The 26,010-nt window shown below is 42.6% G+C and overlaps 1 protein-coding gene across 2 annotated transcripts in view; it reads left to right on the top strand.

Annotated features, from left to right (window-relative positions):
- The window catches only part of COP1 (COP1 E3 ubiquitin ligase), a 125,820-nt gene that overhangs the window by 45,288 nt on the left and 54,522 nt on the right, over positions 1-26,010 (top strand). For both annotated transcript variants that reach the window (XM_039555938.1, XM_039555937.1), the window contains exons 12-15: positions 7,119-7,262; positions 15,135-15,243; positions 17,053-17,134; positions 23,964-24,080. In XM_039555938.1, the coding sequence (XP_039411872.1) occupies positions 7,119-7,262; positions 15,135-15,243; positions 17,053-17,134; positions 23,964-24,080 (452 nt within the window). The remainder of the gene's footprint in view (positions 1-7,118; positions 7,263-15,134; positions 15,244-17,052; positions 17,135-23,963; positions 24,081-26,010) is intronic.

Here is a 26,010-nt window from a genome sequence, read left to right as displayed (position 1 = left end):
CAGACCACCTTACAGGTTGTCGTGGAGCAGGGTTCCTCCCTCAAACCTCAGCTTGGGTAGAGCTGCTATGTTCTGTTCCACCTGAATGTGAAGAACTTCTTTCCTGTGCAGTGGCTGTGCGCTGGGGCAGATTGCCCAGAGAGGGTGTGGTGTCTCCCTCACTGAGATATTCCAGAACCATCTGGATGCAAGCCTGTGCCACGTGTTCTGGCATGACTCTGCTGGAGCAGGGAGGTGGGACCAGATGGCCCACGGTGGTGCCTTCCAGCCTTATCCGTTCAGTGATTCTCTACTGGAAACATTTCCCAAACTTGAAGGCAGATGAGAATGTTTAGATAGTTGTAACCTCTTCCACCTTAGTATTTGAAAATGTTGGCACTGAGCCGTGGCTGCTGTCAGAGCTGTTCATAACCCACTGTGTATCAGCCCAGCTGGGTGAAATGGCACCTCCTGGGTTTCAAATATAGATATAGGTTACCCAAAATACTGCAGCGGGCAGTCTGATCATTTGGCTTGAATTTTAAATAGTGTCATAAGGAACGCTCTGCATTGAACAGTTGGCACTTTCAGTTAAGTTTTTCCTACTCCAGCTTATTTAAAATGCTGTTTGTGGAAAAACTGAATCTACTCCTCATTAAGTTGCATGGTAGTTGTTTGCAGCAGCTTTGGCTCATTGTACTTCTGTGGATCTGGCATAGAAACCCTGGGATTGTCGTCATCTTCTCTTCAACATGCAGAAGAGCATCGCCCAGCAGCAAAGTGGCTTTTTATCAGTACGCTTTATATTTGGTTGCTTGCAGAATTCAGCAGCTCCCTGTAGGTTTTCTCATCATTAGTACTAATTAAGCCAAGCTCCCCTGAATACATGTATGGGAAAAAGACCTTATGCAGCAGAAGAGGATGTCTCTAGCTGTAGTCTTATAGCCAAGACTGGGACTCTGCCATGTCTTTCTGGGAGGTTTTGGGTTGTAGTCAGAGGAGATTAGGTTCATGGTAACCTCTTTGCAAAGTAGAGGGGAACATGGCTCTGAAAACTGAGCTATTGCAAGGAGCCCAATTAATCTCACAGCATAGTATATGCTCTCATTGGGTTTGAAAAAAGAACGACTCTGTTTTATCTAGAGATGACAAAGCATCAAAGTAGCTCTGTTGGATTTGATTTCCAAACTGTGAGATGGATCTAAGACCACCAAATCTCCTCGATTCAGGTTTAATAGTTTCCTTTAAACAAGCTCTTTATGGAAAGGGAGTATTATGAAGTGGTCTCTGTTAGAACTGATGGCATTTCATTCCACTTAAAAGGATTTTTATAAGCATGAAGTGGGCCTGGAACTAGGTCTTATGACATTACTTTGTTAGTGTGGTACCTTTTTATGCCTTTCTTCAAACAGAGCAGAACAGCCCTCCAGGCTGCTGTGCCTGTAAGAGAGATGCTGAAAGTATGGCTGCAGCATGGCTGGTGCAATGATGCCTTTCCAAGGGAGCCCAGAGCTGAGGACTGTCCTTCCCTGTGCAGTGCAGGCTTTGATGGGCTAATGCACCACCCTTCCCAGTCTGTTTCCCAGATGGGGGGGAAGGGAGGTTAATTAACACACAGACCTGACTTTCTCGTCTTTTATTTTTATGCTCCAAATAGAGGTTTGATTAGGGGTAGCGAATTCTCATCAGATGTTCGGAGCTTGGAGGAGGAGAGGTGATGGGAAGGGTACCCTGGGTGCATTCAGTAAGTGCTGGTGCTGCTGGAGCTGGGATATTCCAAACAACTCCAAGGAATGGGATCAGCATGAAGTAGCTTGGGGTCCTCTGTCCCACAGTTTTTATTAGACATCCATTAGACTTGAATCTGATCAAGATGGCTTCACCTTGATGAGAGGACATATCTGGCAAATTTCTGGTAATCTAGGGGTCACATCTAACCTAAAGTAATGTGATTCTTAGGGATAAAAGTGTTTGCTCTCTGATAGAATGACTTTGAGTGGTAATCTTATTTATACATTTAACTTCTCTCCAAATAACAGTCTAGAGAGAATTGAGGTTTAAGTGGTCCTTTCTGACTAGACATTGCAACAACCTGTCTGGGATCATGGCATGCTTGTTCAGTTTATATTTTGGAAAACATTTGGCAGCCTGGGAGTATGAACCAAGAAACACATTCTACAGTCGTGGACTGTCCTTGTTCCTGTGGCACAGATTAAGGACTCAGAAATAAACACTGACCTTACTTAGGTGGTGCTCTGGAGGTAAGGAGTAACTAATGGAAGTGCTGCTTTATTAAAGAGAAAAACCTCAGTGGTTTTTTCAGCCACTCACAGCTTTAGCAAAACAGTCTTTTGATACTGAAACTTCATATGCTTTGTCTCAGTAGCTTTTGGTTTTGTGTGACAAAATTTAGGCTTTGAGCTGATAGAACACAAAATCTGAGTGCTTTACTGCAGCTTCCTCTGCTGGAAAATAGCTTTGTTTTTGAAAACCACATATTAGTATGCCAGTGCATACTTAGTGACACTAATTACTTTGCCTTAAAATATCTGTCTGTTGTAAAAAGTCTCTCAGGTGTGTGATATCAATACCAATTTCTGTGTTGGTCCCAGGTGCTGAACAGTCTGCTCTGGTGCCCATGGTGTTGGGTTTTAACATAAATTTCTAATCTTTGGCTAATCTTCCAATGCCTCAAAATGAGCATTGGAAAGAGAGAGCGAGACTTGGGACTGTTAGAAGTGACAGGATACCCCTTGGAGGCCACGGAGTGGAAGCACAGAGTAAGAAAGACTTTAAGGAAATATTTCGTAAGTGAAGAGCAAAAGCTGCTGCTGGCATCTCTCCTTCTCACCATTTAAGTCCCAGCAATATATCCATGCTGTCATTAAATATGGGAGCCCACAGCAAGATAGGAGTTGATGTTAAAGATACAGAAATAGAAACAGCGCTGTGGTGGGGAGAAATAGAGTTGAAAGGCTTTGGTATATTCAGGGAGAAAACGTGTGTGTGTGTGTGTCTGTATATATATATCTATATAGATATATAGATATAGTTCCATGAGAGAAACTGAATCATCTATTTTGTGGAAATGGCAACTCCTACAGTCACAGATCTCGGTAACAAGTCAGGGCTGAGGCATTTTTGATTTTAGCAGCAATTGTAGACTGTGTATGGAAAGGGGAGAGGATGAAGACCTTTGGCTGTAACTGGTGATGCAGTTAAAGGCAAATGCACTTAGATGCCTTCTCCTGTTTTCAAACAGGAGATACAGTATGTACCTGTTAATATCTGGCATGAACCAGATGTACATGGATTGCTGTTGTCAGGTTCACTCTACCACCAGTTACTTCTGCAGGAGTTGCTGCCTGAAACACGTGTGGCTCTTAGAAGTGTAACTGGGAGGGAGGAAACCCTCATCTGTCCCAAATCAAACCTTCTGGCGAGTACCTCCTAGTTGTAGTGTGACTTGTTGAACACCAGTCTTGCTGTTGCCTTGTTCATAACCCTTACAGTGAGGTAGCTGCTCCATTCCTTTAATCAATTGGGTTGCCCATCTGTATGCATTCCCTAACTCCAGCGCATCATCCAGGGATGTGGAGAACAACTGCACACCCCAGCAGGATGCAAATGTAGTAAGGCTTTACACAATGGCAGAGCTGCTAAATACTCATTTTTTACTCTTTCCTTGCTGCTCCATCCTCAACACCAAAGCAGGCTTCCAGACCTGTTTTGGAAGCAATTTATTTCATAATTCTATTTGTCAGCTATGAGTGTTCTCCAAGGTCATAGGTTTTACCATTACAATAAAGCAATTGATTTATAATCTCACAGATTGGGCATTAAGATAAGCAGTGGAGAAACCCGAACCCTTAAGGATGTGGTTACTTTCCAGCAGCTCTTAGTGGTATTTCTGTAAGATGTTGGTTGTCAACTTCTTAGGAGAAAGAAAACAGTGATTTGGGAATGGGAGATGTCTGTCTTCTGTTTTCCCTAGAGCAAAACCATCAGATCCTTTCAATTTGATTTCTGTAAGTAATTCTGCGGCATGTTTATAAAGCTCTTTCAAATATCTAGCAGTTCTTGTGTCCCCAAAAGATTCCTTATAGAAATTTGGTTAGTCTTTGTTGGTCAGATATGTGGAGTTTAAAAAAAGGCTAAGAAAAAACAAGCAATTGGTAACTGTTTTTAACAAGCACATCTTTGAGGAGCAAGGACCACTGCTGGTCCAAAAAGTAATTTCACTGGGGGTTTGAATTATTTCCTATTATTCTGTTGCATGTTGTTATTGTGCTAATGAGGAATTCACTTGGACTGTGGAAGTGTATCACCTGCAAAGCAGAATGTTATCTTTCTGAGCTGGGCCTGTTGAGTCTTCTGACAAGACAAAACAAAACTTAAGTTCTCTGGTGAATTTTCATATAGATAAGCTTGTGTTTAAGCAAGTGCTTACATTGACACAAAGACTTCAAGCATGGAGTGACAGGAATATCCTCGAGCTAGTTAAATGCAAATAAGGCTTGCATAATACTAAGTGTATTTAAAAGACTTGCAGGAAAAAGCATAAAAATAATTGTTGCTGTGCAAGTGGGCTGTTTGTCCTAATGCTGATTAGTCCAGGCTTAAGCAGAGCTTTGCAAATATTAGGAACAGTTTTATGTGGTATGTTATCCGCTTGATTAGGTACTTAGGGTGTTCCTATTTTTATTTGTGAATCACTGATGAAAAGCTGACTGGCAGAAGGTGAGAACGCTGGCTGTCCCAGGACTGAGCACAGGTGACGGGAGGCCAAGGTGCAGGTGTGTGTTGGTCTGTACTGGTAGTGGTTTATTTTTGCATTCTTTTTCTCCCTGCAGTGTCTTTGATGCTGTTTGAAGGTCACAGGTCTAACAATTCCATTGCTTAAGGCTCTTTATTATTTTTTTAATGATTTGTTAACTTTAATGGGCATATTGAAATACTAATTTTTTATGTCTACAGCATGTCTCCTAAAAAAAAAAAATTGAATTAATGCTAGAGAAGCAAACCCAACCCAAGTGAGAGAGGTTCTATTCTGTTCTAATAACTTGGCTTTTTACCAGACATTGTAATGCATTATTTTTCTTTCTTCAGCAGAAGGCTAAGGGTATAAATTGAATCCAGGCAGATGAATCACTGCCATCAGTTTAGTTGTGCTTTACCTGAATCCACAGGGCAGCAAGCAGGAGCGGAGACAGCAGTTCAATTAAGATTGTGGTACAAGTAAATCCGTTGTATTGTTGTAGAGGCTTTGATTATAAAATTCTTCCACGGAATAGGGTGAGCTGACAAAACAAGACAGGCCTGAATGGTGTTTTCATCCTGTGTGTATATAAAGTGATTTAGACTAGTATAGGTCTGGGGAGTGGGGAGAGCAGCCTGGATGCTTAGGTGGCTTCTTTCCCTCTCCCATTTTATTTAAATAGATGCCTGCATGCTTGCTTAATTCCCCAGCCATAAGCATGTTCCTCCATGCATTTTAGGGGCTCATGGTTTTGCAGGCTGCACTTGAGTAGCTTCTCTAGCAAGTAGTTGTGAGTGGGACCATCTCCTGCCACTGCATGGGAGAAGCCTGGGGGCCTGAGTTGAAAGGCCAAGTTTCAAGCTGCTTCACTGAACTATTTTATAGCAACAGACTGCATATCAACAATCTTTTCTCTCCATAGTTTGAAAATAACTTCCTGATATCTCCTTTACGAGGACTTGAAAATTCTGGTGGCATTTAAATTTATCTTCCCTTGGGAACATTGCATTGCCTTGGACTTCTCAGCTCTGTTGAGGAGTGGAAAGCTCTTGCTGTTACAGCTCTGGGGGCAGCCTGAGGAGCCCTTTCTCTTCTTGTAATTGGTTTAATGCCTTCTAATTGTAGGAAGGTACCTTAAATACCCCCGCTCTCATGATTTTGAATGTGAAATTAGTGTAAACTCAGTTTTCCCTGCTGCTATTAAGAACTTCCTCCCTCATTCATAAACACTCTGGATTCTTAAGGGGAAATAAAAAAAAAGGGATAGAGACAGCAGGGATTGAAATGAATTAGGAGTGGAAAAACTCCAAAAGAGACCTCTCTAAACAGTAGGTTGATTGCTTAGTCAGAAGACTTGGGGAGAGCTGGTTCTGGATCATAGAGACTTTGTGACTGAGGGCAAACATTGCCCCCACACCCTTTCTGGGGAGGTGTCTCACTGAGGCTGATGCCCTCGAAGGAGACAGGTGTATGTGCACCTGCCCTGCCAGCAGTGCCAGCGCTGCAGGAAAGCAGAAGCTCCTGGGAAGTAGGATTACTTCCCCAGCTGCTGGATGTCTAGCAGATTTCTCTCAAGCCCTTCCAAGCTGTGAAGGTAGGAATGATATTAGATGTTTGTAAGGCTACCTGCCTTTCTCTTCAATGTATTTCGTGTACAACCTCAGGCTTTTCTCATTTGCAGCTTAACTTTGTTACAAAGTGTCTGCTTTTACTTCCAACTTCATTGATATTTATTACAAACTTGCCCTGCAGGTCGAGAAAGAAGGTGCCTCTGTTTGCACAAGCAACCCTAAGTGGAAGTCGGAGTGTGCATTGTTTTTCAGCACTGATGATCTGATTTCGACCCCCTGTTGTTACCCAGGGAATGTAGAAGGGTTTTTTTTTTTTTCCACAAATACTGCTTTGCTCTGCATTAGCACGTAGAAGTTCCTGAAGCTGTTGCACACAGGAGGGATCAATGGGCAGTCATGCCATGGCACGTTAATGGTGGAATGTACAGCTGAATGTTAAGCACGTTTCCAGGACAAGCTGTTGGCTTTGACATTGGGGTACCATGCAATGTAGATGGTGTAGCTGAACTGAAAAACCTCCAGAGCCCCTGAGCAAAGATCCTGCCTGTGGGAGGGTGATTGTGCTACCACAAAAATGGAGATGTGGGTGTGTTGGTGGGGGGTGGATTGGAGAGCAGTGCTTAGAGCAAGAACTCCACACTGTTGGGGTGTGTGCCAGACCTGACCAGGGTGTGTTGAACTGGGTATTTGCAGACTGCAAATTGTGGTTTTCAACTCTGCCATACCAAGATGTTTAGGAGGTAAAATATCTTCCTGCTAAGTATGTGTGGTGTTTTACAGAGCTCTCAACCTATGTTTTTGTTTCTCAGTATTGAGTTCGACCGAGACTGTGACTACTTTGCCATTGCTGGAGTGACAAAGAAGATTAAAGTCTATGAGTATGGTACAGTCATTCAGGACGCGGTGGATATTCACTACCCTGAGAATGAAATGACCTGTAATTCCAAAATCAGGTAGGCATTGATTTGTATTTGAACTCAGAGTGCCTTTTCCACTTGCTTGTTTATGCATAATGATTGTTTTGCTTTCTTTATGGGAATTGGAGGGGAAAGGAGGAATGCAGGAGCTGATGGAGATTGGGTGGCACAAGCACTGTTACTCATCTGTGCTGGGTTCACCCCAAGTAGTAACAAAGCCCCATGTATCTGGAGGAGAAAAGGCAACAGGGTAGTCAATTGCTGTTGTGTTCCTTGCAAACGCTGTTAGATGCCTGCTCAAAGGGGTGGGTATATGCTCCAGCTAAAGCCATAGCTTGTCTCAAGGTAACCTCTGTACCCAGTTCCTCAACAGTTACTGATTCTTCCTCTTCACTGACAAAATCCTTTCCATTCTTCTGAGAGGTTGCTAGTTCTCAGGAAATGTTCCTCACTGGCACCTTCTGCCTAGGAATTTTTGTCTGCCTGAAGTACTGTTCTGCTGGGCCTCATAATATAAAGCTCCTGAGAAAAGACCTTCCTTGATTTTTTTTTTGTTTCTGTGCTGCTATCATTACTGTCAACCCATTTTTTTTATCCTTTTAGATGTATTAAACCAATGAAATATAGACTACCATGTCGGAACTTCAACTGAAAGAATGCAGCTAAATAACTCAAAAATCCTAATTCAAAAATTCTGTTAAAGCTCAGAAGTAAATAATCCAGGCAATCAAACCCATTCAGTATTATAATGCTAGTCTCCAGCATCTCTGTTAAACTCATTTGTTTTTATTGGTACTCTACATTTTAAAAGCAGTAAAGCACCCATGAAAGTGCAAGTAATAAATTTATGTAACAGTCCAGCTTCCGTGAAAACAAAATGTTGTGCAACAAAATTAGGAATGTTTGCGAGCCTATTTTAGAGCGTAAAAGTCACGCTTTTTGTAGCTGACACATTGCTGAAGATAGATCAGTCATTCCTGTGTTGCTTGTGCTCGTTATTCCCAGGAATTGCATAACACTATTTTATGAAGGGAAGGATATAAATGCAGCTGACCATGAGACTAGATTTCACAGTGGGTAAAAGTAGCCTGAGAGTGATTAGTATTGATATGCTGTACTGATTATGGAGCTTGTGTTTGGCTGGGCTGGTGAAAAGTCCTGCATTTTTACTTGAGTCATAGCTGAGTTTGCACCATTCAGCTTCATTTTTCTGGAGAGAGGAGCAGAATAATAGGAGAACCATCTAGCAGTCAATTTTGCCTTAATTAGAAGGGGGAAAGCAGTGTGTGTTTGGTATTTCTTGGGCAACTTGAAATGAAATAAATTCCAAACTCGCTGTTTCAGTTTTGACAGGGGATCTACCCTGATGCTCTTGCCAGTCATTAGGAAAATTGTTAATTCTCCCTTGTCCCACAGCTGCCAGTGAGGAGAATCACATTAGTGCCCTCAGGGGTGTTACATGTGTTGGCTTTGTGCTCCAGACAAGATGCTGCTTGCTCTCAAGATTTTTTTCTCATTCTCAAATGTCACGCACAGATCTATTTTATGTATATATGACAGTGCTAAATGCATTCTTCTCTGACCCTCTGCCTCAGTAGAGGAGGATCAGGTCCTCTCTCATTTTCTTACCCTGGTTTCTCTCATTCCTTTGAAGAAATAAATGGTGGGGTTTTCCCCCCCCGCATCAGCCTCCTCCAATTATATCAGGCTTCCTTTGGCATGTAGGTGCTTTTGGTTTTGACAAATAAAGTTGGTCTGTCAGTCAAACGCATCCTTGCTATATCCATTAGCTGTGCTGCCAGTCACCGGTGCTGGGGTTCGCTGGTGCAGCATCGAGCAGCATAATAACTTGCTTTTCTGAAGTGGTGTAGCTTGAGGGAGAAGTTATAGATGAAGGCTGTAATTTCATTATGGAATATTGCAGTGTGCTGAAAATGTGCCCATATTGTAATAGAAAAATCTAAACATGTGGAGCCTGTGCTTTGTGAGAAGCCTCAGCTTAAAGCTGTTGATCTTAATTTGGGTGAAAGTGCAGCTTCTTTGAGAGGCTTTGCTCTACCTGTGAGTGCCCCTTCTGATATTGAAGACAAACACATTTCTGCTCGAGCACATGGGTGGTATTTCTCTTCCCAGCAGAGACGCAGGGGTCTGTGTGCAGATGAGATCTGGTGACTTGTCTCTCCTGGTTAAATTGATCCTGGTTAACCTTGTTCAGAGCAATGATGCTGGAACATAAATCATTAGCAATGATGTTGGTGACTCAGCTTTCAGAGGAGCAGAGGCTCTGATGGGCTTTTATAAAAGCAGACAGGTGACAGCATTTGTGTCTGGCCAAGAGCAAGTCTGGCCCAGAGCAGCTGCGGGAAGGGAAGCCCGTGCCTGGGCCGGGGCTGGCGCCAGCCCAGCCCTGCTCTGCCGTGTGCCAGCTGGGTGCCTGCTGAAAGCTTGAGCTTCATGCCAGCAGTAATTGATTGTAGGCTTTCCTGGAGCAGAGCCCTGGTACCAGCTGTAGCTGAGTCTCTTCCTCTTTTCCAACTCCCTTTTTTACACCCACCTGCTTCTTAAATACATGCTTTTTTCATCATCTGCTGAGCCTTCTTATCCCTATTTTTAAGAGCGGGGAGGAAGTCGGTGTGTCGGGTTTCTGGTAAATGTGCATCGCGTCCCCTGGGAACAACAGTGGCATAAGCTTCCAGGAAAAACACAAGATGACACATAAATCCTCATAAAAATCCCATTTACAGATTCATAGCTTCAGTACAAGAAACAAATCCTGGCATTGTATAGTAGCTATAAACAGCACCCTGTGAGCTAATTATGACTTGCTGTGTCCCTAGCTATGGCAGGCACTAATCTGCAGCTCCCCCCTTGTGGGAGATGGGAAAGGACGAAGAGGAATGGCTAGCAGCAAGCCACAGCTCTGCTCTGATTTATTCAAGAGGCAGATTTGTTGTTTTGCCATAGGTTGCAGGGGGAGAAAAACAAGGAGATCTAGCATTCAGGTAAAAAATTGGCTTTAGACCTTGTTAATCTACAGCAGGTGATGTGCGAGTGTGGTTAGGTAAACATGCTTTTGAAATCCACGTTTAGTATTCTGCATGCTCACCACTGTGTGTTTGCAGCATCTGTACTTCAGTGATAGATGTTACCATAAACCTCCAAAATCAGCTGCATCTGTTTAGTCAATTGCAGTAAAAGCAAAGCATCAGTAGTCTTTCTTTTTTAGGAGGCGCTAATAATTTACTGTTTTCATTTTTCGGTGTCAATAAATCAAACGTGTGATTTCTGTATCCTTGTAGCACTTCATGGGTGTATTGCTGTCAGCTTTGAAAATGGCAGCCACTTCTTGCTATTAAGTTTAAATTAAGCAAAAACTTGTCATATGGTCTTTTTCATCATAGAGTCTTTGCTATTTGGGGTGGTATGAGCTGGTTGTGTTGGATGCCTGTATTTCCAATACAGAGGATGTTTGACACTAAACAGGTTATGAGGAAGTATGCCTTCAACTTGCATTAATTCTAGTTTTTAGAATTACTGCTTCACTTTGCAGGAAGATGAAATTTTCTGTAGAAGTATTTGTCTTTTACCACACTAGAGGTTTTCTTTGAATTGATTAGGGAAAAAGGGGTTTATTTAAAACATTCATAACAGTAATGTAATTCCATATGTCTCCGAAGTATTCGTTTCGTGTTGTTAATCACGTGGATGTTCTTTGCAGTAGATCATGCCCTTAAAAACATCTCAGTCCTAAAACTACCAGTCATCAGTGGGCTCGTGGTGACAGACTGGGTCTGAAGCACTTGGTGCTCAGAAGCAGATGAGACCACGGAAGTTTGTGCCTTATTAAAAGCTTTAACCTCCTTTAACTCTCACCGCCAGAGGGGCGGTTAACACTGGGTAGCTTGATCCTGGATTTGAGACATTTCAGCCATAGAAATACTGGCTCATGAAAGAAAGATCAGCATAACTGACAACACTGACTGAGCTGGCCCACTTGTCTCTGAATAAAATGAAGGATGCACATGAATCTTTCCAGGGTCAGGATTTCTGTGTGGCTGGATCAGATGCTGAGGTTAGGAGAGTCTTTCAGAGGTTGGTGATTAGCTTTCAACTACAGTTTCTCCAGCTTAATCCCCTAGGAAGGAAAGCTATCACACCTCCTGATAAAATAAATCTCTGGGGTGTAACTATCACTCTTTTTCTGGATTAAAGAACAGAGCAAAAACTGAAAAAAAAATACAGCTACTGTACTTAAAATAAAAGATGGCATGGCACAACGGCTTTTAGTCCAGTGCTGAATTATACATTCTCTCAGCCCTAGGTAGTTATCTTTATATCATATCTTAGAGCCTTCACACATCAGCTTCTCCTGGACGTGGCTGCAGACCATCTGAAGGTTGTCTACAAAAGGTTATTTTTATGAACTTCCAGGGGTTTGATGGTTTATCTGTTTTGAGCACTGTGCAAGCTGCGTTTTTGGTTCTTGTCACCTTTGCCCTTTCCTGTGCCTTTCTCCAGGTTGCTCCTCCATGCCTTTTTTGAGTTTGTTACTCAGTTCATTACCCATGATAACATCTCAAGGGAACTCGAAAAAATAGATGTCTTTAAAGCTTCAACAAAATTGCCTGTGTTGGGCATGGAAGAAAGATCAGTGCTTCCCTTAAGGGGAACATTGGCAGTAGGTTCTCAACCCTCTGCAGGTGCCAGGAAAGCCATATGGAAGAGAAACATCATAACATCCCAGCTCTAGGACATCCTCCTTCCAGGTGTGCATTGTCACAGATGCCAGAGGATACAACCAAAGGACTTTTACGGAGTGACTTTTTAGAGCTGCAGAGAGTGATAGGACAAGGGGGGGAATGATTTTAAGTGGAAAGAGGAGAGATTTAGATTACGTGTTAGGAAGCTATCTGCTCAGAGGATGGTACAACTCAGGGTGCCAGAGAAGCTGTGGCTGCCCCTGGATCCCTGGAAGTGTCCAAGGCCAGGTTGGATGGGGCTTGGAGCAACCTGGTCTGGTGGAAGGTGTCCCTGCCCACAGCAGGGGGTTGGAATGAGGGGACATTTAAGGTTTCTTCTACCCCAAACCATTCAATGATTTCTATGAAAGGATAGCCCTTGCTCAAACACTGCCTGGAAAGGGTGCTCCCCTCCACCTGATCCAACCCTAAATTGTGCTCTGTAAAGGTTACTTTGGAGAATTTAAGTTAAAAAGAAGGTCAGGTATTGCAGTGTTAAGGAAAAAGCTCTAGTTTCAAACTTTGTAAAGAGAGTTGGGTAGGGATGAGGGCAGAATTAAGGCAGAGAGTTGGAATAGAGTTGATTTTTGTCTTACTATGATCCTTTAATCGTATTACTTAAAAATGAAAGATTTATGGTGTGTGTGACTTAAAAGGTGTTAATTGAACCACTTAGTGGCTGCATATCCCAAAACATTTTTCACCTGTCAGTTCCTGTTTTCCCCTTTAAGTCTATCTACAAATTCTTTCCAAATGAGTGTTAACCCCTTGTGAACACCATCAGGCTGCAGTGGGATCTTTACTGTGCCAGATCCAATGAATATGGCTTTTTTGGGCACAGAAACCCTGTGTTTTTCTCCATCTGGACCATCTGAGCCAGTGAACTGTTTTACAACTATCACATCTCAAACAGAACTGTTAAACTCTTGTCCTTTATATCTTTCTACCTACTCAGTAATTCCTAATTTTCATTGTCTCAGGTGATTTCCTTTTTGACAAGATGTGATTATGTGATTATCATCTTCATACTTCAGCTGGAACATCCATCCTCAAACCACCTGAAGTGTTACCAGCACATCAGCCTTTCTCTAGGACCCTCTTCACTTGCTGATATTGTCTGATGTCCTCTCAAAGCCATCCAGATAGGAGACTGCCTTCTATGATATGGCTCTGGGTTTTATTCCTGCTTCCTGCTTGTACATGATGGCTTCACTTACAGATTAGTTCCTTTTTTTCCTTAAGCTCCTTGAAGCCCTGACGTGAGAGGAGATAATCTAGTCAGGGGAACAGGTCTGAACTGATAAAGGTCTCCTGTGGTGTGGTGTCGACCTCCCTGCCATTAGCTGGAGACTGCTCCCAGCCCAGAGCTCACTGCTCTAGGCCTCTGAACCGCTTTTGCTTCCATCAGGGACTGCTCCACCTGGAAACATGACTCCAGATGTCAGATGTGCTTATCTCTGGGCTGCTGCAACCTTCACCTCATGGTCCTGGTGGGCAGTGCCTGCCAACTTCATTTGGAACTCAGGGAGCCACTTAAGCTTCTCAGAATAAGGCTTCCAGTAAAACACAGGCTGTCAAGACCTGCTTTTCTGTGTGGGTACCTAAATGGAAGTAGAGCTGGAATAGTGATGGCTCCTTGATGGTGTATTTGTGGACAGCTCTCACACCTATAAGGGTTGGGGATACTTAACATTTCCTCATTAGTGATGTATCGTGGAAGAGGTGAAGCCAGGGAAATCATTGTGTGAGCTGTATCACTGCAACTATCCTCTTAGCAGCTGGTGGTTAAAAACAGTGGCTTACATTGGGTAAAAAATACTTTAAGTTTCTGAATGTAAAGTTTTAAAGCCAAGGGATACTGTTAAGTTTCACCGTAGTCAGGAGCAGAATACCAATGCTGCCTGCTGTTACTTAACTAATGGAAAAATAAATGTTTATATTTAACTACCGTAAGAAAGGAAGAGGATTTTTCCTCTTCTGTGTGTAAATTATTAAGGAAAACGGGATACAAGCATATAGTGGAACCAAGAATTTGGCAAGGTATAATACTCCTAAATCAGTATCCATGTATCTACAACACATTTCAATGTGTAGTTGCACTGATCAAAGCAGTGCTAAGAAGTTACGGAATTGTGGACTTCTGGTTTGTATTGTTGGTTAAAACTTGCCCCCAAGGCTACCATGATCTAGTTATCTGTGTCAGAGCTGCTCGAGGACCTGCACAAATGGGATCTGTCAGTTCAGCTTCTGCTGTGTACATCACAGTTGATACCAACTGGCGTGCTTCTTTGCCAGATGGTCCAAAAATTGGTGAACAAGTATTACAAATTTTCTTACCTCTGTCACATTTTTTGGGAGTCAGAGTGGAGGCGTAGTGCCAGAATGCTACGAGTGCAACTTGGCAGTGTTGCTGCTCTTGTTTTCTCTGCTCATCGTTAGAGTTTGCCAGTGGAATCATCATTTAGTTTTGCACAGCCCCTCAATTCAGCTTGAAATAAAAATCTGTGTGATATATTTTCCAGTTCTTGATCAGAAACATTTCCTAAAATACAGCAAACAAACTGCTGTTTCTTCCTGGATAGGAAGGCTTTACTTCCAGCATTTACAGAAAGCTGGAAGTAGTTTCTCAGAAGTCAAACTTTCCTGTGCACATAGGTACATATATAGAAAATTAGATGTGTGCTGCAGAAGAGGCTGATTTACTGTCCATGCAGCTATGCATTTTACATTTACAGCTACTCTTTGGTAAGTAGTTATCTTTATGGTATGATAATAATTTCTTTATGGTAATAATAACAGTAGTGTCTATTGCTAGGAGGTTAAGGAGTCAAACCTTGAGCTCTCTGAGAATTTGTATGGTATTCAAATAGCAAAAAAATCACAGTGTTTGAGATAAATGCATTTTTAAAAAATTCTAAACCCTAGCACTTCTTATCAAGGGGGAAATGTCTCTTCAGCCAACGAAGCTTTGCTTTTAGTTTGTGAAAGAAGGTTTGTTTTATTTCTGATGGGTTTTTGTTTTCCCCTAAACTGCATGTTTCAGTGGGGTGCTTTGATCAAGGTGCTGTGTGCTTTGCCAAGATACTTATTGCCTGATGTATTGCAAAAGTGATTTTTGTGTTGTATGTTATGATTGACTGTAAACTGACCAGGGCTTGCTCTTTTTAAGCTGTATCAGCTGGAGTAGTTACCACAAGAACCTGCTAGCCAGCAGTGACTATGAAGGCACCGTCATCCTTTGGGATGGATTCACAGGACAAAGATCCAAGGTCTACCAGGTAACATGCAACCAGCAAACAACATTTCCTGTGTGGGGCAAGCAGCACTGAGTCTGAGGTTCTGCTCCTAGTCCAGCAAAAGCCTTTTGCTTTTTACTCAGTTCTGGAGGTACTTTTGCTGGTACTTTTTCACCCTCTTTTTCCACAGGGTGAAATGGATGTTCCTCCTGTTTGGTAAATGCGTCTCATCCGCACAGCTTTATTGAGCTGTAGTCCTGCAAGGGAGGCAGCTCTGTCTTCCTGTCACAGTCGTGAGGCAGCTGGTGTTTTCTTGCTGCTGCTTTCAGGCAGGGAATCTGCCCAGGGAGAACTCAGTTCCTGGAAGCTGTCTCACCTTTCTTTAGAAGCCTCTGTCTCTCCATACCTGTTCCACTTCAGTCCTTGTCAAAAGCCTTTTGTAAAGCCCTGCAGTGACTGCCAGCGCAGGTGCTCGTGAAGCAGAAGTGCAAAATGCAGATTTGGGTGGTGAGGCTGGGGGAAGGGAGCACAAGGCAGAACCCTTCCTTCCCCACACAGCCCTCAGCACACAGCGTGCTCAGCTCGACAGCCAGAGCTGCTAAGGAGGAGTTCCTGGAGCTGTGCTTCTTCGTGACACTCAAACGTTGTGTTTCTATCTAATGGCTTCTGAGAAGCTTGGTCAGAACAAGGAGGGTGGAAGAGGGCTGTTGTGTTTGGGAAGAGGCTGGAAGTGCTGCAGGCTGTTGTGTAGATAGCATAGTCCATTGAAACTGGTCAGTGATAATGAAGGAACTACAGGCTGGACTTTAGTTCCCTCTCCTTGACAGTTCACCATAAGTTCTAATTCCTATCTAAGCCTGTGTTTACTTTTTTGTTGTTTTTTACCCATTTTATAATGCTTGTTTTCATTAATCCTTTGCATATCTCAATGAAGGAGAAATTATACTGGACAGAATAAGTCTAGTCTGTTTTCCTCTCAAATACATTTTGCATTTCTTTATGAGGCTGAATAATCAACCTAGAGATGACCAGCTGTTGCTTATGTTAAAACAAACTAATTTTGCTTCCTATCAGATTACTTGAATTTTTTATTTGGATTTGCATAGAGGCATTGACATCTGCTTTGCATGTACTGAAACCCTTTAGTGACTTCATCGTCGTGAGCTTTTTGTCTTCTAAGCCTGTGTGAAGGTTTTAAACAAAGGGTTTGACTGAATTTCAGATTTTATTCAATGCCATGTTCTGCTTCCATGTGGGATGTGCCAGCACAGCAATTACAGCTCTTCTGTGTTTTGAGGAGGAGTGTGCAGTCTTTTAATAATATTTATTTGAGTGGTAAAACAGAGGATTAGATACCAGAAGATTTGCTTAATAGCTCAACAGGAAGGTGAGGATTTCCAGGACTTCCAGAGTGGAGGGCATGTTTGAAATGGCCATCTTGTCAATATTGGGAGATACTTAAAAGTTGCTTATTAATATTGGAAGATAAAACTACGATCTAGGATGAGAAGCAGCACATGGTGGAAGCACAGCCAGTCAAATCATGCTGCAAAACCAGGTTTTTAATGTGTATCTCCTGAAACATTTTCTTTCTTTCCGAGGACAAATGAAATCAGTTCTAGGTTTTTAAAAAAACCATTCTAATGCTTTTTGCTTTCCTGGCATGTCTAGCATATTGATAGGATTGGTCTGATTGGGAGAAAAGATATTTTTTCAAAAGCTGCTAAAGATAGTAAGCTTCTCTCTCCAGGGCCTGCTGACAATTTATACCAAACATGTGTGTTTTCCTTTACTGTTCTATCATATTACAACTCACTGCCTTGCAATATTTTTCTTGTTTTTCTCAACCAGGAGCATGAGAAAAGGTGCTGGAGCGTTGACTTTAACTTGATGGACCCTAAGCTATTGGCTTCAGGCTCTGATGATGCCAAAGGTACTATTTTATTTCAATCTCTGTGCAGAAGACTTAGGCTCTGTGTATTCCCTGGGAAGAACAACAGTGTGCTGTTTCAAGGAGCTGATTCCTCAGCTGCCTTCAGTATTGTAGTTGTTGTGATGATGTGTCAAGATATTACTGAGCCGTTTGGATCTTAGAGAAGGAGAGGCTTTGTTTGGATTAAGATCTCTTGCTTCACTTTTTTTTTGTGTGTGTGTAATATACCCTCAGCTAACATTTTCCTGGACTCCAAACGAACCAAAATGTGTTTTAACATTAGTTAAGCTTGTTGAGTTAAAGCCTCGGGGCCTTTCAAAAGAGCAGCGTGTATGTATATTTCAAAAAGGAGGCTGTCAATAAAAAAGCAGCAGTTAAAAAATGCCTGCTGCTCTTTTACCTGTAGCTCTGCATGTTGAACACTGTGCTGAAGCTTCCTGCTTTCCAAGTGTGCCCTGCGTTTCTTGGAGCTTTTAGGAGTTGGATGGTGGACTGAGCAGGAGTGCTGGGAGCAGCTCTCAGCTTTCCACGCTCCAGGGTCCCATTTGTCAAAGCACTTTTGGAGAACCCTTAGGCCAAGCCCTTTACCACATGGTGGTAAAAAAATGTTCCTCTTCTAAGAAGAGGATAGCACTGAGTGAGATGTAGTATTCTTCATCCCTAATGAATGAGAGTTTTATCTGTAATATGTTTACAGTATCAAATCAGAGTTATTTAACAGCAAGAGCTTAAAAGTTCCTTTCCTAATCAGTGGGGATCTGCTCTCCCAGATGGGCTGATAGAGCTCTGGACAGAGCTCTTCATGATTTGCTTTGAAGTGATAAATTAATTTTTCATAAGTACTAAACTTTGTACGCTGCTCCCCCCACCCCTTCCAAAAAGCTTTTAAATGCTGTTCCAAAAGAAATGACTGTTCCTCAGTTGCATTTGGCAATCGCAGACTCATGGAATGGTGTGGGTTGCAAGGGACCTTAAAGCTCACTTTTTTCCACTCTCTGCCATGGGCAGGGACACCTTCCACTAGCCCAGGTTGCTCCAAGCCCCGTCCAACCTGGCCTTGGACACTGCCAGGGATCCAGGGGCAGCCACAGCTTCTCTGGGCACCCTGTGCCAGGGCCTGCCCACCCTCACAGGGAAGAATTACTTCCCAATATCCCATCTAACCCTGCCCTCTGGCACTGGGAAGCCACTCTCTCTTGTCCTGTTCCTGAAGCTGGTAATTCCGTTTACAAAACTTCAGTGATTATTTTATAATTAAGGTGAGTTTTAAATGTTTTCGACATGTTTCCCCTTCCTTTTTGGTGGAAGGCAGGTGTGTTTTCTGTGTGCTTAAATGCAGCAGGAGTGAATAGTCACCTTGTAAGTTAACAGCCTCTTCATCAGTGTTCCCCACTCCTGCCATGCATGTGGAAAAGCTGATCTGCATTTATCAGCATGTTAACGAGGTGTCCAGTTTTGCAAAGCCCAGCTGCAGGCAGAGCTTCTGTCTTCAGTTTAACAGTTCACTTCTTCAGTAATTGTCTCTAAAAGTGTACTGTTTACTTAGAAATTATTGTAATAAAGCCTGCAGATCCACATAACCTGCATTTCAATTCACAAAGGTCCTTTGAAGGTGTATTGGGGTTTTGGTAGATAAAACTGGCCTGGAACATTTTATCCTTAATTTTTACCATGATTTGCCTGTGATTTGCATATATAAAGAGCCCTTTAGAGGCAAGTGGAGTCTCAGGACAGATTTTAAAAGTCTTTGAGGTACAGAGCAATAGTAGCAAAATGTCCACATTAATGTTGTAGTGTCCCCCTTCTGTTTTGGTGATCACATTGAAAGACTGAATGTGAGGGAAAGGTAATGCTTATGACAAGTGTTTTAATTCAAACCTGCTTAACTTAAAATGTTGTCCTTCTGCTTACGTTCATGACTGTTTGGTTGAGTTCTGGTCAGTTTTAGTACACAGTAATACATGTTTGGCCAGGTAGAGTATCTGGCAGGAAAGATCTTTTATCTACTCTTGTCCTCTTTCATTTCTCTGCTTTTTGAGGCCACACTGGGCTTTCCGGGGCTAATCTCGTCCTTCTTCCCCACAAAGCACAAGTGTCACGTTTCCCTGCCAAGTGATCAAGACAAGCCAGCAAAAGAAGGGACAGCTTTGCCAGTTCCACTCTCTTGCCTGTGTATCTGCCTGTCTGTCCTCGGTCGTTTCGAGTCGCAAGCTAATTCTGAAAGCAGGCGTGCACTGGAGAAGGTGCTCATAAATGAAAAATCCTGGGCTTCACAGCTCTCTCTGCTGGGGCTCAGGCACTGTGGAGGGGGTGCTAACAGAGTACTACCAGGGAGAAAATTATTCTGCTGTAATTAGAAGCAGCATCCTTGGGCCCCAGGTTCTTGCATTGTCCATCTTGTTAGACGAATGTAGTCCAGAATACGCTTACTTGTGCAAGAGCTTTCTACTTTCATAGCAGACAATGACAGCATAAAAACATTGTTGTACTTAGAGTAACTGCTGTGTGTCCAAACCCTTCGCTTTTATCTACAGTTGTTATGCCCTCCCCTCTTCAAAGGACAAAGGTACTTGTGTATGTCTGTAGGGACCCAAAGGTATGCTCTAACTAGACAGCAGTGAGTAAAATTGGTGTTTGCTTGTTCTACAAGCAGCCTGGGGAGAAGGCAGAGTCTTAATTTAAATTCTTTTATGCACATAATAATGGCAGGAGATGTGGTTCTCATGTAAGTAGTAAAGGGTGACTTTCTGCTCTTGGAGGAGAAAAGATTAATTTTGTGAAGGAAAAATGATGGCACGAAAGTACCGAGACAGGGCTGGAGCTACACACTTAGCTAATGCCTTACAGGTGTCTGTTCTGGGTTGGGAGTGTAGTTTTATGGCCATGGTGAAGTTAGCAGATGAGGGAGAGTGAAATATTTTGTGATGCTATGTGGTAGAATTTGTCTTCACTGGGATAGAAGCCTTTTTGGGGGTGACCAAGTGTTTCTCTGCTCTGGCTTTGTTTTTGAAGCTCTCTGAACCTCAAGAAGATAGAAGGAGCACTGATAAATTTGACTGAAGAAAAGAGTCCTGGTTTTACACCTGTAGTTCCTTCATTATTCCTGGCTCAAAATTAAGAGGTAGGATAGAACAGGAGCACTGAGAGCACTGAGTTTGTGGCAGTAGTTACTTTTCATTGTCTTATGGCAAGGAGGAATGCAGGCATCTGTCTCATTGCATCTCAGGAAAATAATTTCCATGCTGCCTTAGTAAATGAGACCCTGGTACTAGTCCTACAGCTATTTTTTTTTATAGTGTCCCTGAATTCAGCAAGGCAACACAGATATGCAGAGCTTCATTAAAAAAAAATTGACTTCATTAAAAACAAAGAAAGGAAAGCCTTCTACAGAGGGAAAATAGCCTGAGAACTGCAGCTCAGAGTCTGCTCCTCCAAATTCCACAGGATTGTTTGGGACTTCACTTTCATTGATATTGCATTCCTTCAGCTTCTGTTGACTTGAGGCGTAGGTATTTATTGCTCTCAAAATACCAAGTTGAACCTTCAGTTTGGTCATTTTCCTGGCTAAAAAATGCAGGGATTTTCTGGAGATTTGTGGGGTTGTTGGATTCATTTGGTGGGAGTGCCTTGAAAAAGTCAAGATGATGTTGACAATTATAATACTGACAAGAAAGCCTGTGTCTTACCAACAGAGTGCCCTGCAGTCACTGCCTACTGACAGTCTCACCTTCCTGACACCTGCACAAGGCAGTGGATCCAAAATTTTGCCTAGCAGGACAATTCAGTAGCTTTCTCCTTTCTTAGGGATTCTGCTAATCTCTGCAAATGAATTTTCTGGTAGCAAGATCCTATTCCTGGCTTAGAGCTTTTACAGAGTGGCAGCGGGCTCTTCATCACATGAGCAGATAAGAATTGCACAAGTGACAGGCTGGATGAAACATCTTTGTGTACTAACTGTGAACATCAACACCTTCAGCTATTGTGGTACAGGCTTCTGCCTCTTTTAGTCAGTGTTTAGACACAGAACTGATGCATGGAAAATTAATTTATAAGCTTACACATTTGATGTAAAGCTCCAACTGGGGAAAAAAAAAAATCCTCGAAAAGACCTAAACATTTTAAACTGAAAACACTGTTCTGGAGGCATCTTTTTACTACTTTTGTGAGGAGTAGGTGTTCGGCCGCATAAAGATGTCTCTCAGCAGCTGCAAAATGAGGAAAAATATGCTTTGAGAACATGTGTTTCAGAAATAGTCAATCTCAGATGGTTGCTTGTCTCATCAACACAATTCTAGATGTTATCAAGACATCTGTGTGTTGTATAATTACTGCCTCGACCGCAGCAAAATCAATGAAAGCTACAGCAAATAAACTCTACCCTTATGAATTATGCTTGATTAACCTGTCAGTTCTTTTTAAAAAATAATGGGCAGTTCTAGGTAAAACTTGACATGTTTCATTATGTGTTGTTATATGTCCCATCTATCCTTTTTATGGTACTGACTAAGGTATAATTGGAGCCTGGTATATCTCACAGCAGTTAGATCACAGAAATTGCAGGCTCTAATCTGCGCCTGTCAGTTGTAGCGAATATTATCATGACTTTGAGCACATGGGTTGTCTCTTCACCAGATTAAATGGCTCAGCTTATGACCTGCAAGCTTGAATGAAAAGAGGAGCCAAGCTGAAAGGGAGCCCCTCAATTAGCTTCTGCTACAAAGCTGGGAGCAGATGGCCATTTTTTTGTTTGTTTGTTTGGGGCAGGGGGTGGGGGGGGTCAAGGAGAGACTTTGCTGCTTTGGATGCAGCTTTAAATACCTGGTTGGAAGGCTTCAAGATAAGCCTGTGTTGTTTTAATACTAGATTTGGCCAGAGTATTGCTCTGAACTTGAGATCATGTCCACTGCCCCACACTCCTCAGGGTGAAGTGGTGTTGTGTGCTGACACTCTCCTCTTGTAAACGTGTTTTATTTGCTTCTTATCTCATCCATAAACTTGATGGCCTTTACTGCCACCAGAACTTAGACTACTCATCTCTTGGTGTCTGTTCATTTAAGCAAAATGTTAATATTTTCTTGTTTTGCAAAATTCTTCCCTGCTCCTGTTCCCCTCTGCCCCCAAGTGCAGAACATGGTGGAGAATCTTTCTCATCCAGTTGTGCCTGGGAGGAGAGGGCTTCTTAAGCCATGCTTGCATGTAGCCAGATGTTTAGGACAAATATTATAGCTCTGATCAATGAGAATGGATTTTTTTTCTGAAAACCAGCTTCGGGCTGGGTGCTGTTTTCATTGAATTTTACATAATGCTTCTGGGCAAATAGAGTTTGCCACTGGTGTTTGTATTTCTGCTGGTGTCTATGTGTGCTGCTTTCTGGTGGTTCCAGGCAGCTGCCAGAGATCCACACAGTGCTGTACTTACAAGGATTCCTGGGTGTGCTCTGAGCAGTGCTGTTTCCTCCATCCTTGTGTGATCAGAAACAGCCTGATTTTGTTGCTTTCATTGCTTGCTATACTATTAAAAAGTGCACTAGAACCAACCTGCCAGTATTCCTCCTTTTCCTTCGTCTTCTAAAACATCCTTGGATCATCGACGTGGAAACCTTGCTTCTCCTTCAAAGCCCCTGGGAAATGCTGACCAAGAGGTGACACAGAGAACCCCTCAGAGAGTGGGGGATGCACCACAAGACTGCTGATCTCTCATGTGTTGGTCACAGTGGGTTGCAAGATTCCTGTTGTTTTGCCATTTTTGCTCACTTCACCTCCAAAGTGATTTTTCAGTAAGAAGACTGTGGAGGACCTGTTGGCCACAGATCTGAAGAAGCCCGTGCAGCTCAAGGGGAGCTCTTGAGGGGATTAACCCTCCATGTAGCTCCTGCATGTTCAACACTGATTCCAGCTTGCTCTGCTTCCAGCCTCAGCTTGTGACACTCAAGTACAGCTTGAGCCACTGATCAAGAAAAGAGGGAGGGGAGAATGTTGAAGTCTTTTCTGCCTTGTAGGCATCAATGGGGCTTGATGCCAGTCTGCTGCTTCTTTATCTGGGCTGAAGGCAGGGTGTTGTTCAGCTTTTAATACCAAGATTAACTATGTGAGGAGCACCTGGCACTCTTCATCGTAAGGTTACATGGTGCTTGAAGTGTTTCTGGTAGGTGGGGAAGGCTGTATTTTGAAAAGCCCTGGTGTTTTTTGTTGGTCATTCTCTGAAGCACTGGAGTGCTTGTGGGAAGAGCTCATTCTAGCACGTAGTATAATCAGTGTTCATGTGGTACTCTCACAGAACAGTAAAGTTCTTGTATTAAGGGATTATTGCATCATAGGAAGCCAGCATACTGATTTCTCTCCTGTCTGTGCCAGTTTCTCAAGAATAAAACAAGTTGTTCTCACTCACTGTGCATACAATTAGGTATATTTATTCTGTGCAAAGCAACTTTGCTGTGGAGCAAGGAGTTCTTGCATCCCAGCACAGGGACAAGGAGCAAAAAAGGATGCAGGCCTTCCTGTTCTTTGTTGTACAGATCTGCCCTGCAGTAACCTTAAGCACTGAGGTTGTAGCATGTGGTTAGTCTCCTGCTCTGATGGTCTCAGGTGTGTGGGATGGGGGCTTTTGGCATCTCCTGTGTGTCTAGAGGTGGGCAGGATATTTTCAATGTGAGAATATTCTCAAACTTACCAACCACCAGTGACAACTGACCCTTTAGACTCACTAATGTCTTAGCAACTGAGGCTTTGCAGAATCTTCTTCGTGAAATAACTAGATTTTAGGCCTTTCAGATGAAGTTCATGTTTTTGTTGGTTTATGTTTATTCATGTCTCTCTTTTCCTTTCTCTAGTGAAACTCTGGTCTACCAACTTGGACAACTCAGTCGCGAGCATCGAGGCCAAGGCTAATGTGTGTTGTGTCAAATTCAGCCCATCTTCTAGGTATCACCTAGCTTTTGGCTGTGCAGGTAGGTAAAAGGGATGTGGGGCAAAGGGATATTGTTTCTTCCCTCCTTTATTCTTTATTCCCCCCAAAGATGTGATGTTGGCTGCTGTGCCCAAAACTGGAGTGTCTTTGCCGTTCAATTGTCTCTGAGTAGAACTTCTCAAGTGCCACAATACCCACAGTGACGTGTCAACATCATCCCCCAGCCTGACTTTTTCATTTGGGTGCCTCTATCAGAGATAAAAGGCAGGGGAACAAGCTGCCTAGTGTGTTTATTGGGCTCACTCAGGCAGAGCTGGCTTGTGGGAGTCTCGATGTGCTAACACGACAAGAGCTGCTCTTTCTGATTTATAATATTGTTCTATAAATACTACAAAGCCATACTGGGAATTTTAACTGGTTTTACCTGAAGCGTGCTGTAAAGCTGGGGCTGTGCATGTTCCCATAGCTCCAACTACAATCCCTGTGGGTGGGCTCATGCTTTCCTAGGCTGGGCAGAGATGGCTGTTAATGTTTTTATTTTTTTGAAGTAGTCAGTGGGGAAGGCACGACGAGCCTTTTATTCACTTAGATTAAATGGTTCTTGGTGATTATACAAAGATTTGAGAGCAGAGCAGGTGTCACTTTGGGAGGAAGCTGTATTGTGCTATGCATAGAGTAACTGAAACTCAGCAGCACCTATAAATGTTTAAGCAGCTCTGTATTTGCTTTCTCCTTGGGGAGTTTTAATGCACTTGTAACTAGTTGTTCTGACAACATTTGTTCTCTGTGGACTCTAGGAGATACATTGATCATTCTTGGAACCACTGGTTTGCCATTTCATTCAGGTGTTCTCATTTCCAGGCTGGTTCTACTTTGGTTGTAACTCTTAGGAGGCAAAAAAATAAACTTGCATTTTGATGCACTGCAAAAAATGGATTCAAGCTGGAGTGTAAAATATTGACTTGCTCGACAGGCATCTTCCTGAAGTTTAGTGAATTACATGTAAAAATAGAGTTGAATGACAATACCTACTAGCAGCATTTGAATGAGAGGGACTGTCTGGGAAAAGCTCTAGGGAAAGATGAGAGCACTAGCTCCAAATGGATCAGCCACTGATTAAAATACAGCTGTAAAGCACCAGGAAACAGAATTCTTCTTGATAAATAGATAACTGCGTTCCTTGCCACCTGAAAGGCAGAGAGGGGGATAAGGCACAGATAAATTGAGGAAGGCTTTTGGAGCTGCAGGGCGTGTGGGGTGAGGAGCAGGTAGGAGTGTCTCTATCCCCACAGGCAGGTCCAACAAACTGGGTTTGTCTTCAGCAAGTGTGTTGTGAAAGAAGCATTGGGAAGCCCTGAAAGTTTCATGGAGGTTTTAAAAGACTACACGTGTGTCTCTATGATTTAGAGGATGCTGAGGGGTAAAATGGTATTTGTACTGAAAGAAGTGTTTACAGCTGCTTGATGTTTGGTAATGGAATCTCTAAATAAAAATTAAAATGGATATTTGATTGATATTATGATTGCTGAAACAATTATGTGGGGTAATTGAACTGATGGAAATTACTTCCCACAAAGGAATTCTAATTGATCTTTCAGCCATGAATACATGTGGAAAACATGGCATATTAAAAGAAATACTAGAATCTTGAGAGACATCATTTCTGACCTCCTAAAAAATAATCAGAGCAAAGAAATGAGTTAGTGTCTACTTTCATACTCCATATAGTAAAACAGTCATGTTTAATGTGTTATGATGGAAACAAAGGTTTTTCTTCATCAGTTTCAGCTGGTCTTGCTTAATGATTTCATTTAGTCTGTGGAAAAAGGAAGATAACTTTTAAATATCATGAGTTGTCACATAGGCTATAAAATTACTAAAGGAAGTGTCAAAGCTGCCTTCCTTGAGTAGTACTAAAAAAAAGCAGGGAACTGGGCACACTGACTTGACCACTCCTGTTTGCCCCCAGT

This window comes from Corvus cornix, chromosome 8 (genome assembly GCF_000738735.6).
Source record: "Corvus cornix cornix isolate S_Up_H32 chromosome 8, ASM73873v5, whole genome shotgun sequence".
Classification (NCBI taxonomy): Eukaryota; Metazoa; Chordata; class Aves; order Passeriformes; family Corvidae; genus Corvus; species Corvus cornix.
This window is presented reverse-complemented; position numbering and strand designations above follow the sequence as displayed.